Source organism: Physcomitrium patens, chromosome 20 (assembly GCF_059467195.1).
Source record: "Physcomitrium patens ecotype Gransden chromosome 20, ASM5946719v1, whole genome shotgun sequence".
Lineage (NCBI taxonomy): Eukaryota > Viridiplantae > Streptophyta > Bryopsida > Funariales > Funariaceae > Physcomitrium > Physcomitrium patens.
In genome coordinates, this window is record NC_143429.1 from 4558142 (window position 1) to 4584918 (window position 26777).

General features: G+C 32.7%; 1 protein-coding gene and 1 long non-coding RNA gene across 51 annotated transcripts; both read right to left on the reverse strand.

Annotated features, from left to right (window-relative positions):
* Positions 1-48: 48 nt before the first annotated feature.
* LOC149987261 (uncharacterized) lies at positions 49-6523 on the reverse strand. 50 transcript variants are annotated; one of them, XR_016498869.1, is made up of 8 exons: positions 5229-5608; positions 5012-5087; positions 4818-4859; positions 4615-4661; positions 4407-4468; positions 4107-4160; positions 547-606; positions 49-263 (listed from the first exon to the last, which is right to left on the reverse strand). It is a non-coding gene; the product is annotated as an uncharacterized LOC149987261 (long non-coding RNA). The 50 variants fall into 50 exon arrangements; XR_016498860.1 differs by having other exon boundaries at positions 4332-4468; XR_016498872.1 differs by lacking the exons at positions 5012-5087; positions 5229-5608 and adding an exon at positions 5997-6520.
* Positions 6524-8744: 2221 nt separating this feature from the next.
* Positions 8745-10783, reverse strand: LOC112273159 (uncharacterized). The gene is made up of 4 exons (XM_024501633.3): positions 10615-10783; positions 9734-10207; positions 9295-9611; positions 8745-8946 (listed from the first exon to the last, which is right to left on the reverse strand). The coding sequence occupies exons 2-4, from the start codon at positions 10097-10099 to the stop codon at positions 8943-8945; spliced, it is 687 nt and encodes a 228-aa protein (XP_024357401.1). The 5' UTR covers positions 10100-10207; positions 10615-10783; the 3' UTR covers positions 8745-8942.
* Between the last annotated feature and the right edge of the window lie 15994 nt (positions 10784-26777).

Genomic DNA, 26777 nt, shown 5'->3' on the forward strand with positions numbered 1-26777 from the left:
AAATACTGTCCTTAGCACACCGCACAATGGAATCTCTCAGAGGCTATATCCAAGCAAAATGGATGTGGCGGAGAAGTTTATTCAAGACAATCCATAGTAAGGCTTAACACACCAATATACACATGAAGAAGAACTTCTTCGCATCACGGAACAGATGCAACCAGACGTAGAAAACCTATTACTAGCATTCGGGATCGACATTGCCACAATAGGAGCCACAAGAGCGCCCACTCATCCAACTTCTGATGTAACGCAACCCGATCCTGCACATACAAAAACAAGAGCCAATATCAGTCAAGAGATGATGTAACTCATGAAGGACCAAATTGCATTTGAGGAAAGTCACACCCTGATAGAATACTTGAGGAAAAATCCTGGCCCAAGCATACTCCACGAGTGGGCCACAAGAGTTCTACACAACTCCTACACCTCAACAACGATGCTTGGGGGAGGTTACTTCAAAATATAATTTATGAGCAAACAAGGAAAACTACACATGCTATCTAAACCATATCAATTCAACAACGAAGATATATTATTTTCCACCTGGAGAGCCGACTTCGACCTGGAATCGGAAACCGACACGCACCAAACCTCCTCCCAAATCTGGGCACAACTCCGAGGCTTAAGAAGGATTTTTCGCACAACACAGTTTCTCACAGAAGCCTTTTCCACTATCGAAGAAGTCATAGCCGTTGACTCCACCAAATCTTACCAAAACAAAGCTTCTGGTTCTAAGGTTCAGTTACCAGTCTAGGATGTAGTCAACCTCCCACATACTTCAGTTCTTCCCAAGAGGTGAACATGAATACCGAATTGACTACAGTGTACTATCCTCCTAGTGCAATAGATGTAGAAGTACTACACACCACGCTAAACACTGTACACTACCGTGGAGAGAAGAGCGCAAGAGATCCAGATAGAAAACCCCAACCTTGGAAAACTCGGTAACCGACAACCTCACCCAACACAGACAGACCAATGGTGAAGAGAAAACATTGAAAAATGTAGGACCTAGGAAGAAGAACAGTGCAACTCTTCTACGCACCAAATACATCTGGGTAGAAAAGAAACCAACAAAATCCACAGACACACATGAAGGACCAGAAAAACCATCTGAATCAATCATATACAACTCACCACATACAATTGAGCTTTTGGAGAGCTCTGGGATCAGAACCGCCTTGCAAAGGAACAACTTATGAGCAAATTACAGTAGCTTTAGTTTGGTCATCTCAAAACAACTTCCTTGAAACCCTGGTTTGCAAAGCTAGCGACACTCTGCTGTGCACAACACAACTGACTCACGTCCCAAAGGAGAAGGATTGGTCATCATCAATCGCTCAAACGCATATGGTTAACACCACAATGCAAAAGCTCCAAACACAGATAACCAATAGAGGAAATGGCCCCAACTTGCTCCGCACCTAGTCAGACGCAATATGGGTTTCAGAATAGCTCAACTAAAAATCTACTCACACAAACAATTGGATTACTATCTTGCCATACGACAAAAGCACCACAGCGATCAAACATCAATAAACAAAGCACTGGAAGCAGATACCATCATCAACATCCCCCCCACAAGCTCTCATACTAGAAAGGGTAAAGGAGATATCATATGGCCAATGGTGTCAGACAATCATCCATCTCCAAGATTAACACACCCAGGATGTGAACTCCTCTCCTCTAACTCACTTTGAGCAGAAACTCGGAGAGAACAACACATCTATTATACATGAATGATGGCCTAACAATGGCCACATACAACATCCAGTGCTTAGGCGAAGGACTGGATGGCGTCAGAAAATGCTGTAAGCTTCGAAACTTAATGCAAAAGACCTATCTCAAACCCAACCTTATATTATTACAAGAACATCAATTCAACCATACTAACTGTACCAAACAAGCTACACAACTAGATTTTCTACAAGGTACAATGCTTTGGAACACCGTAGTGTACTCAGCACAAAAAGTGGCTTAGTTGGTGGAACAGCTATTTTGGTATCCAACAAACTCACCGATAACCTAAAAGAACATGGAGTGATAGTCTGAGGAAGAGCGCAACGCTCCATTTTCAAAATCAGCCCCACAGTTCAAATAGGCATTCTAAATGTCTATGGTTACAGCCACACAGAACCCCGTGCAAGACTATGGCAGAAAATAGCAGACCACCCTTTACCAGAAGCCCTCTGGATCATGGGGGGCGATTCTAATTTTATTGAGTCCCTCGAAGACAAGCAGGGTGGGAATGCCAATTTAAGACAAGGAACACAAGAAATGACAGCATGGAATAACATGCTCATTAAACTATAAGTTCAAGACAGTTTCCACATGGGAGAATTCTGCAAGATTACCAATAAACGCTTCACCTGGGATAACAGAAGCCCAGCCCCGAAGACAGTACTCACCAAGCTAGATAGAATATACATTGGAGACAAACTCCAAGACTGAGGTGGACTATGTGGAATCTGGACAGCACAACCAATCATTTCGTATTACACCCCTGCTTTCATAAGATTGAAACCTGCATGCCGACCTCTACCCTAGATGCAGTTCTTTGACAAACGACAACTAGAATCAGTTGAAGGCAGACAACATGTCACAGGAGCTTGAAAACAGGCCATATAAAACACTACATAAACCAAATGGAGCGATAAAATTGGCCTTACAAGCAGTATGCAACACGAACCTAAATATTGCAAAAAAGAACAGACAGACTTGGAAAAAATAGTACAAGAATCAACTAAACCAGACACTCAATGCCAAACTCCTCGTTCAAGATAACTGAAATGACCCAACGACGAGGGACACACTCAACACAACACAGCTATAATTACAAAAAAATTGATACAACAGGCTAGAAAAACAATTCACATTCCTTACAGTCAAATGGACAAGAGTGAGAGACCGTTGCAACTCTGAGTTCTTTCAACACTACAGAGCTCGTCACTGCAAAGTCCGCATCAAAGAATCCAATGATAAGGACCGCATTCAAAAGTTCCAGAAGCACATGGCGCTTTATGCACAAAGATATTACCAACAACTCTACACCCCAAACTCCACCGTTGAATGCAATGTAGACTCCGAAAGAGACACCTTAGCAAGCACTCCTATAGTAGTCACAGAGGATCACAACCGAGAGTTAGAACGCCCTATAACTGCTGAAGAGATTACAGCGGCAACGAAGAGTCTTCCTAGAAGCAAAGCCCCCAGACTGGACAAGGTACCGACCGAATTTTTCCAAGAATGTTGGAGGGAAATTGGCCCCGACATGGTGGAACTCATCAAAGAGGTTCTCTCACAAGAAACATTGCCCAATAAATTCAACACCAGCAATGTAGTACTCATCCCAAAATCAGGTGACCTCTCTCTGATCACAAACTACCACCTAATTTCTATTCTAAGCACAATATACAAAATCATAGCAAAAGCATTGGCTAACAGACTAGTTCCTCACCTACCAAGATGGATTCAAAAATCTTAAACAGGATTTACTAGAGGAAGATGTATATTTGATAACGTCTTCCTAGCCACAGAAGCCATGTCTTGGGCAGAAGAGAGCAATCAGGACCTAGCCCTAATACTTTGACATTGAAAAAGCAAATGATCGCATCGGTTGGATTTTTTCGCAAGATGCGATGACACAATTAGGTTTCTCCAACGAATGGATCACGTGGACAATGGCTCTCAACAATGAAGCTGAGGCAGTAATAACCATCAACGGAGAGCAAGGACAATCCTTCAAGCTAGAGAGGTCAATTCGCCAGAGGTGCCTCTTGGCACCCTACCTATTTCTATTTGCTGCCACCTTACTAGAATATGTGCTAGACGATCCCAAGCACAACATAGAAGGGCTCATCCTATCCAACCAAACCAGTCACACTAACTCTATGTTTGCCGACGACACCTCACTATTCCTCAAAAGAGAACCAAACAACATGCAACAAACACTGAGAGTGTTAGACACGTACTATGAAGCCTTCAGAGCTAAGATTAACTGGCATAAAACTCCGACAATCTGGGTCTCCCAAAAAACACGAACCTTTAATTGGAGAAATGTGCATGGTCTAACATAGGTACGAACAGGAATCCCAGTGCGCTACCTAGGCTTTCCAATCGGATTCCACATGCCTCCAAAAGAGAACGGAGCCAAAATCCTACAGCAAATCATAAGACAACTTATCAAATGGGGGCCCAAACAATTATCTTTAGCAGGCGAGATAATGATCCTCAACTAAGTGGTCCTGGATTCAATATGGTTCCTAGTTTCATGCGCCAATGTAGAAAATAAAATCTTCAAACAAATGTGATCTTTGGTAAGGAACTACCTATTGTCCGGGATCACCACATGAACCACAAGAGCCAAGGTACAATAGAATACCATCATCCAAATACTAACTCACGGAGGTCTAAAGGTCCTAGAACTTGAACTCCAAGCCAGAGCCCTCATCGCAAAGCTGATCACCTGTGGCATGGCACCCGGAGTAGAACCATAAAAAATCCTACTTGGGCACTGGATAACAGAAATCCAATACAGCAAGGGAGGAGATTGGTACCATAGCCCGCACTAGATTACGGGAAACAAAATAAAACTCAAACCCCAAGGCTCACCGTTGTGGCTCAATGTGAGGTCAGTATGTCAAGAAATTCAACCTGGTCTGCAACAACAACCACCACAATTTCTAGACAAACTGATGTGCCAGCCTCTCTTCAACAACACACTGATAAGAGACTCAAACGGAACGATATGGGGCCAAAACCTCCAGGACAAGTTCAATCTATGAACGAGAAAGGGAGTGCGGACTTGCGGGGACCTTTAGAACGCCACTTCAGAGGATTGGCATATCGAGTCAACCCTGCAACACCGCACAGAAAGCCGCTTAATTAAAGTTTAGAAAACCACAATGCTCACAAACATTCCATGGCACTCGGGAAACAGACAACCTTACATAGCCATAGAGTGGTGGGCAATTGATACACAGGGAACCATAGTCAAGATATTCTATACCCTGAATATTGCTGAAGGCACTTTACGAGGAGATAAATACATAATCTCGGACTTAACCCTCGTTTCTTTCAAGCCTCTACACATTGGTCACAACGAAGTCCAACATGTGAGAGTTATAGCCTACAAAAGAAGATTTCATAGAATTCAACCCTAGAGAATAACCCGACCCCTCTATTATACTCTAGCTTGCCGCGGATAAACCAATTCAACAACTTACACTCGATCCGGCAGAATGGATTTGAAAATGGCAAGGAGACCTATCCCACACACTATTCTATAATTACACATCCAAGCGCTGCTATCGGCAACAGAGCAAAGTCATCGCTGCAGCACCGAAAAGAGAAGCGGCTTCTAAATCCAAAAACTACGAAAACCAGGAATGTCAATAATTTTACAAACAATCATGGCATCCATGGCTCCCCAAGAAAGTTGCGGCAATGAAGTAGCTAGTATACGCTGGGGGCATATCGGTAGGCGCATGGCAAAAAGTCATGAAATGAGATGGTTGATGCATCCTTTGCAACAACACAACAATCAAAACCATCTTCCATGCATTCTGGGATTGTCCACACATCAGCACAGCTTGGGACAGATACAACATACTTCGGGTGATGACCTGTCTCAACCCACTCACAAGTTGGCAAGAAATATTACATGGCTCAACCAACCTCGCACACAACAACATCGTCGATCCAACAAACGCCATCAATGTTATACCAAACACCTCCTAGATGCTATTGCGTACTCTTATTCTATTGAACATCTGGTGTAACAAATGCTTGTTTAATCGAGAACAAGCACCTTACCACACGGATCTCGTCCTATACAAGGCCTGGAAAATAACTATCTACATAAAGATGGAGGCTTGGCGCAACCTACAGCGACATCATCGAACACCTGAGCTGCAACATTCAAAAAATAGAGCCTTCACCAAGATATGGACAGCCAATAATATTTTCGCCACAACAAGAAATAAAGAACCTACCTGGCATCTAATCTCCCCTCCCCAACTCCTCCCAAAAACTTTAGCACAATACTTGGGAGCAGATCAACCTCGATCTCGACCTTCTCGACTGACAACCGCCCCAGTGACACAACCGTCGACCTCCCAAAGAATAGCTCCCGAGTAAGAGCAAGAAGATAGTCCTCCACTCAGCGACACGGCAGTACAACAAGGCATACAACAACTCTTTGCGGAAATTGAACACGAAAGTGTAAGCAGACATATCGATCAAAGCATCAGGCATTAGAAAACTCGTCTCTATCAAAAATACGCCATTCGCTGTAGTAATACATAATAAGTAATATGCCATTCGTAATGTCATAATACTCCATTCATTGTCATAATACTCCATTCTAATGCATCTAGGTGTGAAAGATTCTAATGCATCGAGCATCTAGGTGTGAAAGATTCGAATGCATCGAGCATCTAGGTGTGAAAGGTAAGTAGAAATGCAACAATAATCCTACCAAGTCTAATAGAATTTTAAATAAACTTTAAATAAACCTTAATAATCCTAATCAAACTTTAACCAATCTAAAATAAATTTAAAAGAAGTTATAAAAAAATACAAAGAAGTCTTTAACTAATCTCAAAGAAAAATAACAAGAAATTGTAAAGAAATATAAAAATAAACCTTTAAAAAAATAAAAATAATCTTGAAGAAGTATTAGAAATAGAAAATTTTAAAGAATCAACAAAGAATCCTAAAGAAATACTAAAAATAGAAATCTTAATTGAATCTTAATCAATCCTTAAGTCAAATCTTATTTGAAATCCTAATTAAATCCTAATCAAATCCTAGGTCAAACCCTAATGAAATCCTAATAAAATCCTAAATCTTAGAAAAACCCTAATCAATCCCTTGTCAAGTTCTAAACCAAATCCCAAGCAAATCCTAATCTTAATCAAATCCTAAACCAAATCCTAAGTCCTTACCAAACTATAGACAAATCCTAAACCAAACCCTATAGCAAAATGGAATTTCAACAACTAATAATCAAATTATTGATATCAACTCAAAATTTGCATATTTCTTAATATTGTAGTTGAAAACAAGCACAAGAAAGATGAAATTGATTGTGCTTATCAATCGAGAGATATATAAGATAATCCAATCGGGTGTTGGATAGCCTCCTACTCCAACCTGAATGTTGAACTTCCAGTACCAATATCTCCTTCTTGGACTATTGAATTGCTTTCAAATTTCACCTAAACGTTGGAAGTTAAGTCTAGTATCCATACAAAATAATTTCACTTCAATCCAATTGACAAATTTGCTAAAGATCTCATAAACACTCATTGACCTTCAAACTCCAATTTTTGAAACGTCAATCTATAAAAATCTTTACATATTTTGATCTAACCATTTGATTGGCCTCAAAATTTGCATACATTTAAAACTAATACATCAACACATTGCTCAAAATTCACCCATATATACACCACAAAACTCAAGAAATCCTCAAATTTTTAAACATATTTTTATTTCTCAAAATCTAAACCAATTGAGAACATCCTTAACTTTGAAAATCCCTCAAAAACTCAATATTGATTCAATTGACATAAAACCAATGTTCAAAAATCTCTCCTCAAGTGTTATTTCAAATCCCATTCTTGAATCTACCAAAGAACCCCAAATTCGCCGTATGGGCACAATTTTATGTCTAAGGGTCTAATTTTGACCCAAGTTGACAACCAGTCTTCTTCAGATATCAATTATTGGTAATTTGAGGTAAGTTGTGCTATATCCTATTGTTAACTCTCTCCTAAACATGCTTATATCAAATTCTTATTTCATTTACTTTGATTTGGTTCATTAATGCCTCTACAAAGTAAATAGAAGTCCCTTCTACAAAAAAACAACATTAAGACTAAATCTTTTCTTATCTTTTTATTATTTATTCTTATTTTTCTTCTACACCTTTTTGCTAGGCTCTTCTATAATAACATCCATATATTACTATATAGTTTTATTACCATAAAACACCACCACCAATCAAGTACAACACCAAACCTTCAACTTTTTATTCATGCCATAATGACACGATCAGATATTGAGGACGAGGATCTTTATCGATTAATACATAATTTCAACAATAATAGGCAAGAGTGGATAAAAATGCTAGAGAAAGATACACACAGTACAAACACTAACTCAAGTATAACACACTCAAGAGAGCTAACTAATTAGAACAAAACATTACAATGACATTGTACTAAAAAAAAACCCAATAGGGCCCTCAAAGAAAGAACCTTCCATTCACTTAGGTAATTTGGTCAAAATTAGACCTTAAGGGTCTTTGGATTTTACATTTTACATAAAATCATGCCCATGACAAATTAAGGTTCTACCAAGACAACAACTGTGCAAAGTCCTATGCACATCGATTTACTAAATATTTTTACATCAACTTTTAACCTTGGTGGGGAATTTGGCTCAAATGGTAGAACACTTAATTTGCATTCAAGAGGTAACAAGATCAATGCCCATCTTTTCCACTTTAACAAATTGGCATATATGATGGATATTATAAAAATTACCTTTATTTATAAAATTAAAAAGTACTCATTGATAAGTATTACAAAATGTGGATTATTCAATATTGAATATAAAATGTAAAATAAAGATATTATCAAGTATACTTGAATAACAATATAAGATAGTTTTATTCTAATTTTTTAAATAATTACAATGATTCTTATGGTATTTTTGTTCATAAGAAACATATATTCAATTTGTGGCTGCCCTATATCATAATATTGTTTCAATGATATCAAACATCAATTAACCCTGAGTCCATCGGGTTTTTGGAACTTGTAGCTATGAATCATCGACGATGTGTACAAATCGCACGCTTATCGCACCACTAGTTTCTGTGTTATGCACTCCGGCATTCAACTGATGTGGGTGATTCCGGAGGAGAGTCTTCAGCTGTGATCAGACCGGATTGAGCATACTTAGATATTATGCAATTCTTTGCTTTTGTTCTTACTACTTACTTATTGATAAATTTTAACCTAAAGTAGTTTAATTTCTTTTTTGAAGATTGTGTGTTAGTTTTTTATGATGTTGCTGTTTGGTTTGGTGATTTGTAGTGCATGATAGTTGATAGCAATCTGTGATGTGTTGAAAGTATGGGAGTTTTTGTTAAGGTGGATGTTTGTGGGTTTGATAGTTTTGATTCTGTGACATGAGTTTGTGTGTTGATTTGGGAGCTTGGAACATAATGGGCTTTACAAGGATGTTTTCACAGAAGAAGAAGAAAGTGAGTGATTCTACATGAGCATCTCCGCCGTCACCCTCATGTTGGCCTTCAAGGGATCGTCCTCAGTGGAATCGCCGTCCGAAAGGACCTTCAGAACATCATCGCCACCAGCAGCGAGGATGTTGTGTCCCAGAGGTTTCTCCGACGCCTTGCCTGACATTGTGTTGTCATGTTGCCCTTTGCTTGTGATCTCTGCTATCCTGTCCTTGACCGCGTTCGTCGTGTCGTCCACCGCAGACCCAGCCTGCTTCGATGGCTCATTTGCACCCAGTGTGGGTTTCAGCCCATTTATCTTGTTCCACGCCGCTTGAGTGTACAGCGAAAAAGTTCCCTGCAGTGAAAACGTTCATCGTCAATCGTTGTACTAGAGGGCTGATTGACTGATGCGAAATAGCGAGTCACGCAACAAGGGAAGTGTACTGAAATGGATAGATGAGCATGGAAGAAATTTACCTTGGTTGAGTCTTTCGCTTCACTGGCCATGTGGGCAGAGCCGGAGATTTTCTCCTTTCCTGATTCTAGAGTGTCCGCTATTTTGTCCTTCACGGAGGTCAGAGGACCTAAACTTTGGTTTACTCTTTGGGCATACACGTCAGGTTGAGGCTCGCCCTTCTCATTGCTGTTCTGCTCATCGACGTCGGCGGTTGTGTGACCTTCAGATATCCACGACTTGTTCTCGTCTTCTTTCTGTTGCGGTGTGGCGCCATGTCCTTTGAAATCGGGAGCAACCTCGGGTGTTTTCTCGTCGGTCCTGGTCACTCTCCCGTAAATCCGTCCCTGAGGTGTGAGATGGTGCTCTGGAACCTTAGGGTCTGCCATTTCTTGCACTTTGGTCAATTTGATCCCTTTGCTTCACCAACTTCAAACTATTTTTTTCTTTTAAATCTCCCTCCTTCAATGCCTCGTCACCAAGAAATAAACTGCAGTCTGCAATTCGTGAAAAGGTGAAACGAAGTGAGACTCTATGTTGGGGCGCACAACAACAACACGTGAACAGTGTAACGAAAGATCTGCAAACAAGAGGAATGGGCGCAAGAATGAGGTGGTCATACGGAACACTAACTCAAAGCATCTACATTCCGACGACAAAGTAAAATCCTAAATTGGTGAAATCGACACAACAAAGACCACTAAATTTGTAACAAGTCCTGCACAACCCATACAGTGCCCGCCTCCTGACTCGACTACACAACCACATTGCATGAACCTCACTACAGCATACAACGCGTTCAGCATCTCTCTCAAGATGCACACTTCCTTAGAACACAAACCAACAGCCACACCTGCAAGTGTCCAATTCAGCAACCCGTCAACAGCACAAGGAAAAAACGAACCTTATTACCCGACGCACAATCGCAATACCCAAACTGTGCTTCGATCAGGTAGTGTGTCACCCCAATTTCGGAATGATTACGTTGAGAGGAATGAAGCTTCTATTTGTCGGGGATTGGGGAAATGGACCTGGGCATGGTATGTAAAGGGAGGGTCGGGGGTTGGGTCAGCGAAGGGCACCGCATGCGAGAATAGCAATCCGAGACGCGGGGGGGTGTGTCGCAACAGAGTGGGGGCGACGAGTAGCGTCGCCTGGTCGCCTGATGGCATCGCGAGGGGAGATTGGCCAAGTGGCGGCTGCGAGGTGGGGGTCGCGGTGCGTGGATGGCCTGCGAAGCTCAGACACACACTGTGTGCTCGGAGCTGCAGCCACGGCAGTCGCGGCGGCGACGACAACAGCAACCAGCATGGCCTCTCGCAGGCACTCACACACTCACTCTTCCCCACACACATTCGGCCTCGAAACTCTCACTGATACTTTAAAGTTTTATTGTTGCTTTTTGTTTTGTTTTTGTTTTTGTTTTGGGTGCGCTTCTTTCCATGGCACTGGACATTGCCTGGGCATTATTTATTTATTTTACTTCTTTGGATTTGTTCTATTTGGTAGGAGAGGTGTTTGTTCGTTTTCCTATTCTTTTTTTTCTTGTTATTTCTTTGCTTGAGCAACATATTATAATTGCATGTGTTGTGTGTCTAAATTTATTCCTCATTTGAAGTATTGTTTTTGAGGGTGTTTTTGAGGGTGAATAGTTTGTGAGTGCCTTGCAGTTTTTTTCTTTTTAGTATTTTTAGAGGGAAATGTTAAAATGACTGAAGTTTTTATTAAATTGATCTACTTATCTAAACCATCATTGTACCTCCATTCCCTAAATACTCAACCTCTATCCATGTTTTGCCTGTTCTTAGCCCTTGTCCCTATTCTCAACCTTTATTTCAATCTCATCTTCTTGATGTTTTCAATCCTTGTTGTCCATCCTCCATCCCAAGTAACTATTGTTGTTGTTGTTGTGTGGTAATATGACTAAATGATAAAAGATAAAAAATATATATATATATATATATATAGATTTTATTCTAGAAGAGCCTAATAGAAAGATATAATAGCAAAACAAAAAAAAAATATATTAGAAAGGTAGTGAAGACTTTTAGTCTTAATACTATATTTTTATAGAAGCGACTTCTACTAGGATCATATATGAACCAAATCAAAATAAATGAGATAATTAATTGATATAGTCATCTTAACGAGAAAGTTAAGAATAAAATTTAGCAAAAATTAACTCAAAATATCAGGAATTGATACACAGAGAGAACTATTTATGAACTAAGGTCAAAATTAGACCCTAAGGTACAAAACCACGCATTGACAACAATTCTAGGGTTCTTTGGTTAATTAGAGAATGGAAATTGACAGCAAACTTGTGAGAAGATTTTTTCAAGTTGGCTTCATGCTATTTGAAGGTTTATTGAGTTCTTGAGGGCTTTTCAAAGTATAGATGTACTTACTAGTTTTGGATTTTGAGAAATAAAATTTATTTTATAAATTTAATTTTTTTATAAATTTTATAGCATATTTATAAAATAAATTTTTTTAAGATTGTTGTTGTACTTGTTTTAAATGTGTATGAAAATTTTAATATCAATTAAATAGTTAGATTAAAAAATATGAAAATTTAATCAAATTAAGATCTTAGATACTTGATATTTAAGATTAGTAAGGATTTTTGTAATGTTACAAAATTTGGTAGTTTGATTGAAGAAAAATTAGTGAGAACTATTTGGACATAAAAATATACCTTACCAACTAATTTATCAAGCAATTGCTTAATTCAGCAAGAAAAAATCACTACTAAAAGTTCAATATTGAGATTGGAGAGGGAGGTTGGTGGACATCTAAGAGATTTGAGAGCTTTTTTGTTCAATTGGTGAGTTTCATTTTCTTCAATTTTTTTATGTGCATTAAATATTTATAAATTAAAGTATGAGTGATATATAAGATGAGACCAATGATTCAACTAATATTTAACAAGATTTTAAAATAGCAATAGAAATTAATTAAGATTTATTTAAGATTTTTTTTTTTTTTTTTTTTTTTTTTTTTTTTTTGTGGTTTAGGATTTAATAAATATTTGGTTAGGATTTATTTAGGATTGAATAAAATTTCATTAAAATTTATTTACAAACTATTTAGAATTTTCTTAGAATTTATTTAGAATTTATTTAGAATTTATTAGACTTTCAATAGAATTTATTCAAGACTATATTAGGTTTGGATTAGGATTTTATTAAATACTTATTTAAATTTTATTTAATTTTTTATTTTTAATATTTATTTAAAATTCTTAATATTTATTTATAAAATTATCTAAATATTTTTTAAATATTTTATTATTATTTTTCTTTGAAATTAATTTATGACTTTTTTATGTTTCTTTAGTAATTTTTTTTTAATTTCTTTTAAATTGGTTAAAACTTGATTATATTATTAAGATTTAATTAGAATTTATTTAAGATTCTATCAAAGTTAGTAAAATCTTATTATTTCATTTTCTATTTATCTTCTTCAAATAGGTGTGGTGTATTTTTAAGCAAGAATTCACATTATATGACATTAGTGGTGAACATAATGTGAAAGCTTGAGGTAGGAGGTATTGGAGTTTTATTTAATGGAGAAAGAGAGCAAGAACTTTAAAAGAGCTACAGAAGGAGTTTCAATTGGAATTGTATATGTATGATCAAGTAGAGCTTGTAGTCAAATTTTGATTCAAGAACAAGATATATACATGGATCCAACTATTACACACATCTTTTGAGATTATACATTGTTTATGCTATAATATCAAAGCAATAATTAAAAAGAAGCTTTGGCAACCAAAAAATTATAAGCAATGGTTAACAAAATTGATCAATTTCATAGAAGAATATACTTTAAAGTATTTAAGTTGTTATGTACAAGAAATGGAATTAAATTGGATTTTTGAAACAAAGTTGATTGAGCTATTTAGGCTTGCCATAGTACTAAAGATAAAAAAAAATATGTTACATCAATCATAAAGTATTATAAGAATTTATAGAAGGCTTTTTTGTATGTATTAAAAGATAAATATTTTTTAGAAGACACTAATAGTGTAATTAAGAAATTATTTTTAGAATGGATTAAGTAGCTCAATATGAATTTATAAATAATAGAATTAATAAGAGGATTTAAAAAATAGTATTTTTGATTATTGAAGGTGGAAAAATTAACATTTGAATCAAACAAGATTGAATTATTTTTTCAAGTTGTTGATGAAGAATTATATGAAAAATTGGAGTTTTTTTTTAAAAAAAAGAAGAAGATAAAGGATTAAAAATAAAGTGGAGAAATATTAAAAATATTGTGGATTTTCTTGCAAAATAAAAAAAACATAAAGAATAAGATTAGTATTTCAAGAGTAGTACAAGCATCTAAAATTTAAGTGTGTCAAGGATAAGAACTCGATGAAAAAGCAATTCAGACAAGTAAGCCTTCACTCAAAGAAAGGTAACAAAATATAAATAAACAAGTATGTATATTGAAAGAGAAACTAGAATGGCTATTACCAAAAGAAAAGAAAACTAGAGACCCTTGAAACTAGACTGGAAGCAAGAAAGGAGTTGACAAGAGTGAAGAAGGCTTTACTCTTGTGTCTATATATACTATCTAACTAAGAGCAATGTGGCGACGTTATATAGGACCTCCAATATGTGTTGACTTTGTAGGACACATGCCTTGACTTACAAGGCAAGTTTTTCTATGTGTGGGCCACATAGTTAGCTTGATCTTCAAGCTAACAACATGTGTGACACATGACCAACTTGTTGACCACGTTTTTAATCCAAAAAGTCAATTAAAGATACTTATGAAGTCAAATAAGCTTCTAGGAAGCTTCCATATTAAATACTATAGAATTAACTTATTTTTATCTACTTTTACTTACTTCCACCTATTTGTATATGTAATTATTAGCTTACATGAGTATGTCCGTGACATTACCTCCTCTTCTAGAGACGAGTTCTACAAGGAGCGGTCATCATATGTTGAGAAAATCTATGATGTGACAAATTGTATTCGCCACATACTCTGATCTTTGTTCTCTTCGAAGATGATTGATAGGGCCTCTCAACCATCGGTAGTGTCCTATACCATAGCGGAAAGACCACCCAATTATTTGATCATTGTTGAGGCCTTCATAACTTCCTTCAAATAGAACATTTAGAACACCATCAAGAGTTGTTCCTACTTCTAACAAAATCACCAAACATCAAGAGTCCCTTCTCAAATCGTGATACCAAACACGTTTTATCTCACCATCTATTCAAAGAAGAACATGTCGTTCTTAAAGATCTTCATGTCAATTGCGTTGTCTTGAAGGTTGTGACAATCATAATGTCTAGTCCAACAGGTCAGCAAATGAAGGCTCTTGAGTTGAATCCGTTGGTTGTTGGTTCTCCATCTCCTTAGCATCACAACTACAAAGAAGCTACAAAGAAGGGTTGAAAATAGAATGTTATCTTACCTAGATATTGTTACTTTTACAAAGAAGATTTTCATCTTGATTTTGATGGATGTCGTTGATGAAAAGCCTCCACTGCCTTTGTTGCATTTACAAGATTCTTTATTGGCTCCCATGTACGTTCACTAATATCATATCCGTGCCAATGGACAAGATATTCCAATTTATTTCGGTGCCACCTTGAATCTAAGACTTCTTCTACTTTAAAATCTTCATGATTATCCACTTCTATAGGAAGAGGTGGAGCTTGTCGTCTTTTTCGTATGTCCATTGTCTTGTATGGTTCAATAAGAGACATGTAGAATACTAGATGGATTTTCATTGACTCCGGTAGATGTAAACGATATGCAATTGGATTAATTTGTATAGAAATAGAAAATGGTCCCAACCTTCGATAGTCCAACTTCTCACAAGGATGAGTGGTCTTGATATTGTGACAAAGTAGCCATACCTTATCACCTAAGAGAAATGGTGGTTGTTCCTTTTGATAGACATCCGCATAGAAATTGACTTGAGTAGTGTGGAATACACACTTTTCTATCTTGGCATAGAGTCCTGCATCTCTTAATTTTTGTAATACACGACGAACATGAAGTTCATATTTTTCTGGATTCTTAGAATAGATCGAGATGTTGTCTAGATAACGAACCACAAAATCATCCAAAAACTCTCAAAAAATATCATTCATTAGATGTTAAAAAGCTACTGGTGCATTTATAAGTCCAAAAGGCATGACGTTGTCTTCAAAATGTCCATACCTAGTTCGAAATGTAGTCTTCCATTCATCTCTTTCTTTGATGCGTACTAGATTGTATGCTCCCTGAAGATCTATTTTTGTATAGATCTTAGCTTGATTTAGTTGATTAAGAAGTCCAGATATTAAAGGTAGTGGATACATGTTCTTGATGGTAATCTTGTTGAGTCCTCGATAATCAACACACATCCATAATGATCCATCTTTTTTCTTTATAAATAGAATTGGAGCTCCTGCCAGAGATTTAGAATGGCATATGAAATTCTTGGCTAGATTTTCTTCAATATACTCCTTGAATTCAGTTAACTCATTTTATGATAAACTGTAGATTGGTCCGAATGGCGATTGTGCTCCTTCTTGAAGGTCAATAGAGCAATCATAGGAACGATGTTCCGGGAGTGTATCTGCATTCTTTTTTTCGAATACATCTTGAAATTCTTGATATTGGCTTGGAATGCCACTTGAAGTCTTTTTACTAGTAGAAACAGGTGTGGAAAAATTGGTTAATAAAAGCAGCATCATCCCACTTGATATCAGTTACAAGTTATCAAAATTGTGAAGCATACAACGTTACTGATCGATTGTCTTGTATTTAAATACTTATCTTATTGGTTGCAACACGAATTGCATCATGTTCTCTATACATGGATCAAAACTCTGCCAAAAAATCCTCTAGATTATCCAATATTGGATCTCGTCATTTAAGAAAAGATGAAAACCACGATAGTGCTGAACTTGAAAGAAGCGTATCAATGAATCTAACTTGTGATCCTGGAGTTGAATAGCTTTGGAGTTGAAGTTCAATCACAACTTACACTTGATTGATAAATCCTCGAAACTTAGATCTGATGCCATCAAACTTCTCGAGTAGGGTAATTCTTGGTTCTCTAACACTAGAAGGGTGTTCCACCATAGGAAAAAGGACATGGTTTGGTGCAGATGTTGAAGCAACTTCAACCATTTCTATATCTTCAGTTCCTGCCAATCTTGTTGCTCCTTGTGGTGGTAAATTAAGTTAATGCATCGCAAGCATTAACTCCCTCAATTACTCTTACATTTGTGCCATTGCACTCTTCATTTCAACAAGTCCTGCCATGATAACACTTAGAAAAGAGAAGATGTCTAATATTGCTCAAGACAAATAGAAGAGAGGACTTGAGAACAAAGAAAATACTAAAGACAATATCAGTTTAGAAGAGGATAATTCGTAACTTCTAATATGCTTATATCTTATCAAGAAAAAGGGATAATCTACTCTTAATCAAGATTAGACCAAGCTCTGATATTGTAGGTATACTCTTGTCAATCTGTCAAGGATAAGAACTCGATGAAAAAGCAATTCAGTCAAGTGAGCCTTCACTCAAAGAAAGGTAAAAAAATATACATAAACAAGGATGTATATTGAAAGAGAAACTAGAATGGCTATTGCCAAAAGACAAGAAAACTAGAGACCCTTGAAATTAGATTGGAAGCAAGAAAGAAGTTGACAAGAGTGAAGAAGGCTTCACTTTTGTCTCTATATATATTATCTAACTAGGGGCTACATGGCAACATTCTATAGGACCTCCAATATGTGTTGACTTTGTAGGACACATGCCTTGACTTACAAGGCAAGTTTTTCTACGTGTGGGCTACATAGTTAGCTTGATCTTCAAGCTAACAACATGTGTGGCACATGGCCAACTTGTTGACCATGTTTCTAATCCAAAAAGTTAATTAAAGACACCTATGAAGTCAATAAAGCTTCTAAAAAGCTTCCATATTAAATACTATAGAATTAACTTACTTTTATCTACTTTTACTTTCTTCCACCTATTTGTATATGTAATTACTAGCTTACATGAGTATGTCCATGACAAAGTGCATATTTTATGATTAACTATGTCTATTGTCCAATCTCAAGTGTCGATATCAAATAAATAAGATATAAGAGTTGAAGAGATTATATGTGGGATGTAGGATCTTCAAATCAAATTACCAAGGCTTAAAAATAGACTTTTACGAACAATATAAAAACTATTTCTAAACATGGATATGTACAAAGATGCATTTGGTATAATGATACTTCTCATACTATGAAGAATTGCAATAAATTCAATGATATAGTACAACAAAGAATTATTTTTTAAAAAGATGGAAAAATAAAATTGAAGGATGCACAATACTTTCTTCAAACCAATTTTTGAGAAGCGAGGTATAAAAGCATTGATTCAAGATTATTTGGTAGCACATGGAATTAGAATATAAGGAAGTATAAGTTATGGTGTTAGGATTGATGATGACTTGAGTAGAAGTTTAGAGATAAGTAGATTTTAGACTCTTACTATATTTATAATACAAAAAAAGAAAGATGCTACAAGAAGTGTTGCTGAGAGCTATTTCTATAATATGTCGTAAAATAGGTTGGAAAGATCTTGTAGAGGCTCTTTTAATCTATGCATATATTTTTAAGAGCCAATATAAAGCCTTTACAAAAGAGAAGAGAAGAATTTTTTTTTTGATGATAAAAAAAAAGATTTTTTTTTAAAAAAAGTAAACTCAAGGAGATAAGGCTCATGAAGTGGTTTCACAAGAATTTCCTACAAAGAATATTTTAATTATATTAGAAGAAAAAACAAAAGAAGCAAAAGATAAAGGTTAATTAATAGTTTATAAACTACTCTTTGATATTAAATTAATAATAATTTTGAAAGAAATACTAGAAGAACGTGTACTAAATGCTAACATAGAATTTACATTAAAAGAGATTTCAAGGATTACAAAAAAAATAATTTTATTGACAACATTAAATGAAAGAGAGAATCAATGAGTGAAGCCAAAATGAATTATGCTATTGATACAAGGATATATAAGAATAAAGAAGACCTTGATAATTGTTATAAGCAATGAACAAGTGAAAGAAATGGTTATGATCAATGAGTGGCTTTTGAAAATTGTAATAACAAAGAAATAGAAGCTTCAAGCTATTATATTAAAAAAACATTAAACAATGACAATTATAGAAGTATTAGTAAAGATAGGAAATATTTAAGAACTAGTTGTTATTTTAGTTGACCACAATTCTGAAATGAATCTTATATCTAAAGATCATTACAAGAAGTAAAGGTAGCTAATTGATATAGAGTATAGATAGGTAATACAAGCAGCTAATAATATACAAAATGAATTATATAGAGCTTGCTCAAATATTAAAATCTAGATTAGAGATGTTACAATAGAGCAAAATTTCTTTATTTAAGATACAATATACTATTCAATGATTTTAGGACAATCATATATTATGGTAATACAAATAGAAATAAAACTATTTGATGATGGTTTAACTTATGTACAAATATATAATGAAGATGGAAAAAAATAATATTATTTTTAATTGAGCCTCTTAATAGTGGAAAAAATCGACATAGATTGAAAAAAAAAAAAAAAAAAAAAAACCATTATCAAGAATTATTGAAGAATTTAAGGATTTTAAAGAAAAACTACTATAAAGTAAGATTATGGAAGTACAAAAGAGAATGTACTCTTGCATGATGTAAGTATCTTTTATACAAGCTTTATTGATATTTTTTAAAGTAAAAATATTATATATATATAAGAAATTTGAAGATTTAAAAAGAAAAGAAAGGAAAAAAAAGTAATATTATAAAAAATTATATAAGCTAGAGACATTAGAAGATGATGAGAGGATTTTTGGTGTTTCTGGAAAAAATAGATTGGGAGATTTTTTGGAGTTAATTATATTTATTGGATTAGAAGATGAGGATAAAGTTGTAGAAATTTACTCAAGAGAGGTTTATTCTATACTTGAAACTTTTCATGCATCAAAAATTATTATAGTAATAAAATATAAAACAATAGCCAAGAAAGTAAAATCCATTGCTAGACCTTTATAAGAAGATTTTATAGAATAAATAGAAGAAATATCAAAAGAAGAGAATTTAAGAGATCTAAAGAATATTAAACATCAATTTACAAAAAAGACTTTTAAAGAATTGAAGATTGGATGTAATAGTTATTTGTTACCAATAGAAATTAAATATTTTAAAGTAATACTTATAAAACAAGATAAAATATTTTTCTTTGAAATTTATGAGATATGATGTGTAGATTTTAATATTGTTGTTTTTATAATTATCTTCACAATACCACATATATCTTGGAACCAAAGGCATACTTTCCTAAATTGGTAGAATTATTCAACTAAATATTAAACACCAGATATTACAATATTAAGATGGATTATTTATATCTAATTATTAAATCCAAAATTTAAGGATTTTGTTAGAAAAGACAATTTAGTAATAGATATGTTATTTCAAATAAGATATGAAAATCAAGAAAAGATGGTTGAAGATATTAATGATGTTAGAATAAATTTCTATTTAGTATTAAATCTTAATAAAGAAGACAAGTTTCTTTTTGAATAGCTTTATAAAAAAGAATTATTGAATATTATTTATTATTTGAATATCATTTCTAAATAAAAAAAAATTCTATAAAAAAATTTAAACAAATAAAAATAAAAAAAACATGGATTTTTTTCTTCTTCAAGTTAAATTAAAATATTTTCATAATCTTGTATATAATTAACAATATACTTATGGCATTCCTTCTTATCTAGAGACTCATTTTTTTTTTTTTTTTTTTTTTTCTTTTTTTTATAGGAATATTATCTAAAAAAAGAATGATTTAGTTATATATTATTATGAATAATTGTTATCACAAATGATCTAAACCAACATTTAGAAATCTTTCTTTAAATACTATGTTAATTTTTCAAGCTACTATCACAGATTGGAACTCAATTACTTTTTTCAATTGCTTTAGATTTCAATTGATGTTTTTTATTGATTTGTGCCTTATTTTATAACCTTGCTCATTTCAACCTTTTTAATTCTATTTGTATATCTTTTGATCTTTATTGAAGTTGCTGAATCTTAATAGCTAAAAGTTCTTCTCTTATCAATTTATGTTCTCATAGTAATACACTCAAAGTAGGTACTTTCTTTCAAATTGGTATAATAGGTTTTTGATCTGTCATTAGTTTAATAGGCATATATTTTGTTTCTAAACTATGAATTGTTTTATCAACCTAAAATGTAAATGGAAAAAATCAAGATCATTTTCTAATCTTTCCATTATAAACTTTACTTGATGCTTTTACAATTAGTGGACCACATTAAAACATGAAAATTTGGTCTATTAATTGTAAAAGCATTACCAAAGTAGATGAAATAATTTACTAATATTGAAATCTTTAAAAGAAAATTCAAAATAAAATTTAATAAAAATTATCTCAAAATACCAAGAATTGATGTTCAAAGATGACTGGTTATGAACAAAGATCACAATCAAACCTTGAGGCATAAAACTATGCACCAACAAAAAAATTGAGGTTCTTTAATTAATCAAAGAATGAAAATTGAAAAAAAAACTTGTGAAAGGATTTTTTTCAAGTTGATTTTATATGATTTGAAGTCATATTGATTTTTTGAGGGTTTTTTAAAGTGAGAGACGTGGTCAATTTTTTTGGTTTTGAAAAATAAAGAAGTTTATAAATTTGAAGATTTATTAAATTTTGTAATAAAATTAAAAGTGAAATTCTTTCAATTTTTTGATTTTTCTTATTATCTTAAATATTTTTGAAAATTTTGATTTCAATTAAACAATTAGATTAAAGAATATGAAATTTTTTTAGATTATGGCCTTGGATATTTGAAATTTAAGGTAAGTGAGGATTTTTTATATCTTAAAAAAATTGCCAATTATATTGGGGCAAAAATTGGTGAGAGCTATATTGATTTAGAAATCTATATACTAACCAATTTGTGAAGTAATTAAATAATTAAATAAAAAAAACTTGCCATTGAAAGATAAATTTTTTAATTGAAAAAAGAAGATGGCTGATATCTAAGAAGTTTAGAAGTTTTTTCTTTCAATTGGTGAGTTTGATTTTTTTTTAAATTTTGTATGTTTGTTATTTGCTTGTAGATTAAAATTTCAGTAAATTTTTTAAAAAGTTCAACAACTTGATTAATATTTATTGAAATTATTAAATAACTATAAAAATTGATTAAAATTTACTTAAAGTTTTTTGAAGTGATTTAGGATTTAATTAAGATTTTTTTAGAATTTAAGATTTGATTAAAATTTAATATTTGATTAAGTTTTTATTAGGAGTTTATTAACTTTTAATTAGAAATTAATTAAGATTTGGTGTGGGATTTAATATTTGATTAAAATTGGTTTAAAATTTGATTAAAAATAATTACGATTTAATTAGGATTTTAATTAGGATTTTAATAGGATTTTTTTTAGGATTAGTTTAAAATTTATTAGCATTTTAATAGGATTTTTTTAAGGCTATATTAAAGTTTGGTTAGGATTTATCAAAGGTTTATTTACGATTTATTTGAAGTTTCTATTTTTAATATTTATTTAAGGTTCTTTTTATTTTTTTGAGGTTTTATTTTATTATTTTTTATAATTTTTTTTGTTATTTTTCTTTGAGATTAATTTATGAATTTTTTTATATTTTTTTAGTAATTTTTTAAAAATTTATTTTAAATCGATTAAATTTTAATTAAATTATTAAGATTTAATTAGCTTTAATTTAAGTTTCTATTAGACTTAGTAGGATCTTATTATTGCATTTTTATTTACTTTCTATAATTATATATTTGGCATATTTTCAAGTAAGAATACAAATTTTATGGTATTGTCATTTTCTCAACTTTTTTTTTTAATCTTTGAGTCAAATCCAATACTTCAAAAGTGAGTGGAATTTATGAAGTGATCTCAAAGTTCTAGATAGTAGAAGAAGGCAGCTATGGATGGAAGTTGTGGATGCAAAGTGAGTATTGGTATATTAAATAATAGTATCATGGGCATATACATTTATTCTTATAATTATTTAGATAATATAAATAGACATAAGTAGGTAAAAATAGATTAATTTAATGATATCTTATAGAAAATCTTTCTAAAAGCTTCATAGATGTAGTTTTATCTTTATACATGTCTAAAGGTGATTGATAGATTGAATACTTGGTCAATAAGTTAGCCATGTGTCATAGATATTAATAGCTTGTGGTATAAACTAATCATGTGGTACAAGCTAAGCATGTAGTGTATATATTTAAAACTTGTTTTGAAAGTTAAGACATGTGTCTTACAATTTGAACATGTATTGAAGATCCTATAGAATGTCACTACATAGCTCTTAATTAGATAATATATATGAAGCAAGAGTGATGTCTTTTTTACTCATATTAAGTCATTTTTTTCTTCTAGTTTAGTTTCAAAGGTTTCTAATTTTTTTGTCTTTTGATAATAGCCATTTTAATTTTTTTTGAGTATATATAGTTTTTTATTTCTATTTTATCATCTCTCTTTGAAAAAAGTCTAATTCGTTTATTTACTTTCATCAAATTTTGTCCTTGATAAATTAATAAGAATATACCTATAATATCAAAGCTTTATTTCTTTTTGATTAAGAACATATTATCTTTTTTTCTTGATAAGATATAAGTATATTAGAAATTATGGATTATCTTCTTTTAAATTGATATTATTCTTAGGATTTTCTTTGTTATTAAGTCCTTTCTTCTATTTATCTTGAGCAATTTTAGTCATTTTTTTTCTAGTATAATTATGATAGAATATTATTGAAATAAAAGATGCAATGGCACAAATACAAGATAAATTTAGAGAATTAATGCTTCCATGGTTCTAGCTATCTATATAATTATCTTATCTATATTTTATTAAAATTATCCTAAGAAGTCAATGGCACAAGATCATAGTTTTGAAGATTCATCAATTAATTAAAATTGGTGATTGAACTTCAACTCCAAAGCTATTCAATTTCAAGATTATAAGTTAGGTTTTTAAAAAAATTAGTTTTATATTGTACATTATCATGGTTTTCATCTTTTTTTAATCAATGAGATTTAATATTAGATAATTCGGAGATTTTTTTGATAAAATTTTAATGTGTATTTGAAAAATATAATGCAATTTATGTTACAACTAATAAGATCTGTATTATGCAACAAAGCAATCAATTAGTGATATTATATGCTTTATAATTTTGACAACTTGTGATGGATATCAAGTAGGATGATCTACAAAATAAATTGTATGGCTATCAAAGATGACAATATATTGGAAAACAAACTTGTCTAGCTACAATATGGACTATTTGGTTAGAACCTTATATAACATTTAGCAAAGGTCATATTCCTTTTATTTAAATCTTCTCTTTGTTTTATAATAGCTATTAGTTTAAGACCTAAATATCACAAAACCTTTACCTTGTTAGATTCAAGAGCTTTAGTTTGTTTTTTAGATGAAGAATTTTTTAAAAAACAAAGCACATCCTTTGTAAAGAAAATTAAATTTATTCATGTAAAAGTCAAAAATAGTTATTTGATATATTTTAAAGATGTTACTTATAAAATCTTTTCTATAAAAGTAGTGACTAATGGTCATAGTAGCTTTATAATATTTAATAACATTAGATCTCTTTCTAATCTAGTTATTTTAAATTTATCATAGTTAAAAAAATATAATTTCAAAATAAATTGGATTTCTTATAATTTTGACTTTTTTAAAAATATAACTAAGAGTATTATTAATCAAATAAAAAATAATAAATCTAGTATAATCAAATCCATATTTTTAGGTATAAGAGCTTTTTTACATGCTACAAAAGAAGGATCACCTTGTGTTATTTAAGCCACACTTGTTTCTAATGGTAGAAAGTTTTTAAGTAGCATTCTAAGCCAACAATAAGATTTTCAAGATTTTTTTGGAAAAAAAATGCAAATACTCTGTTGGTACATTATTCCTATGGCTCTTAAATTGACCTTTAAAAGAAAAGTTAACTATTATTTGAACCAATCTATAATTTATTACAAAATAAATTACTCAGAGTCAAAAAATATATTAATGAGATTCTAGCCAAGAATTTTATCATTATCAATGCAGCAACAGCAAAGCAATGATTGCAAAGAAGCTTTAGCAATCAAAGCTTTGTAAGCAGTAGTCAATAAAATTGACTAGTTTGATGGAAGGAATATTTCAAAGTATTTAAGATGTTATTTTTGGGAAATGGAATTAAATGAGGTTTCTGAGAAGAAGATGGTTGAATTATTTGGACTAGCCATGATATCGGAGATAAGAGAATATATTACCTCAATTATGGAGTATTATGGAAATTCATGGGAGATTTTTTCACATGCATTAAAAGACAAATATTTCTTGGAGGACACTGATCATGTTACTAAGAAAATATTTTTAGAATGGATTGAGCAGCCTAATAAGAATTTGTAAGCAACAGAGCTACTAAAGAAATTTGAGAGGCAGTATTCTCAATTATCAAAGGTAGAAAAATTGACATTAGAGCCGAACAAGGTTGAATTATTTCTTCAAGCTACTGATAGAGAATTATAAGGAAAATTGGAGTTGCTTCTTGAAGACAAAGAGGAAGATGAAGGATTGACAATAAAGTAAAAAAATGTTGAAAATATAGTGGATTTTCTTACAAAAAGAGAAAGGAGGAAGGATAGGAGTAATATTCCAAAAGCAGTACAAGTACCTAAAATTCCAGTACATACAATACGACCGACAATGCCTACTGTTCAACCTTCGACATCTTTATCAAAAAAAGGAGACATGGAGATTGAAAAAATTATATGTGGAATGTAAGATCTTCAAATCAAATTGAAAAGACTCGAAGAAAATACTTCTACAAACAAATTGAAGAATATTTCAAAACAAGGGTATGTACAAAGATGTATTTGGTATAATGATGCTTCATATACTAGGAAGAATTGCAATGAATTCAATAATATGGTACAGCAAGGAATTATTTACTAGAAAGATGGAAAGATTGTATTAAAGAATATAAAAGATCTCTTTCAAATCAATTTTGGCAAGGAAGGTATGAGAGCATTGATTCAAGATTGTTTAATAGAACATGGAGTAGCATCACGAGAGAGTACAAGTTATGGTGCTACAGTAGATGATGACTTTGGTGGAAGTATAGAAACTAGTGAATTTTAGGCTTTTGCCATTTTTACAATGCAAAAAGGAAAAATGCCTCGAGAAGCGTTATTGAGGACTGCAGCTATAATACGAGGTAAAACAGGTTGGGAAGATCTTGTTGAATCTCTTTCAGTTCATGAATATATTGCTAAGAACCAACATGAAGCTTTGATGGAAGAAAAGAGATGAGGAAATTTTGATGATACAAAAGAAGGAAATTCTTCTAAGAGGCAGACTCGAAGAAACGAGGCTAGCGAGGCAATTTCATAAGAATTGCCTATAAAGGATACTTCACCATCATTGAAAGAAAAAACAAAGGAGACAAAAGATAAGGATAAATCAATTACTTATAAGCTACTTTCTGATATTGAAGTGGCAACAAATTTAAAAAAGATGCTGGAAGAACGTATATTAAATGCTAAGGTGGAATTCACATTAAAAGAAATTTTGGAAATTGCAAAGAAGGAGTTTCATGATGTTATCATTGATAGCACTAAGCGAAAGAGGTGATTAATGGACAAAGCTGGAATGAGTCATGTTATTGATGTAGGATTATATAAAGATGAAGAAGAGGTTGATAATGGTTACAAGCAATCAACAAATGAAAAGAATGGATATAATCAACGAGTATGTTTCAAAGATTATAGTGATAAGGAAATAGAAGCTTCAAGCTATTATACTCAGAAACATTGGGCAAGGGCAACTACTGAAGTATTAGTGAAAGTAGGAGATATAGAAGAACCGATTGTTGCTTTAGTTGACCATGGTTCTGAAATAAATCTTATGTCTAAGGATCTTTATAAGAAGCAGAAATAGCCAATTGATA

Bases quoted from the DNA above. Each gene is read 5' to 3' on its own strand.
- LOC112273159 (XM_024501633.3), bottom strand. From the start codon at position 10,099: ATGGCAGACCCTAAGGTTCCAGAGCACCATCTCACACCTCAGGGACGG. The intron at 9,612-9,733 runs GTAAATTTCTTC...TTTTCACTGCAG, and splicing joins AAGCGAAAGACTCAACCAAG to GGAACTTTTTCGCTGTACAC.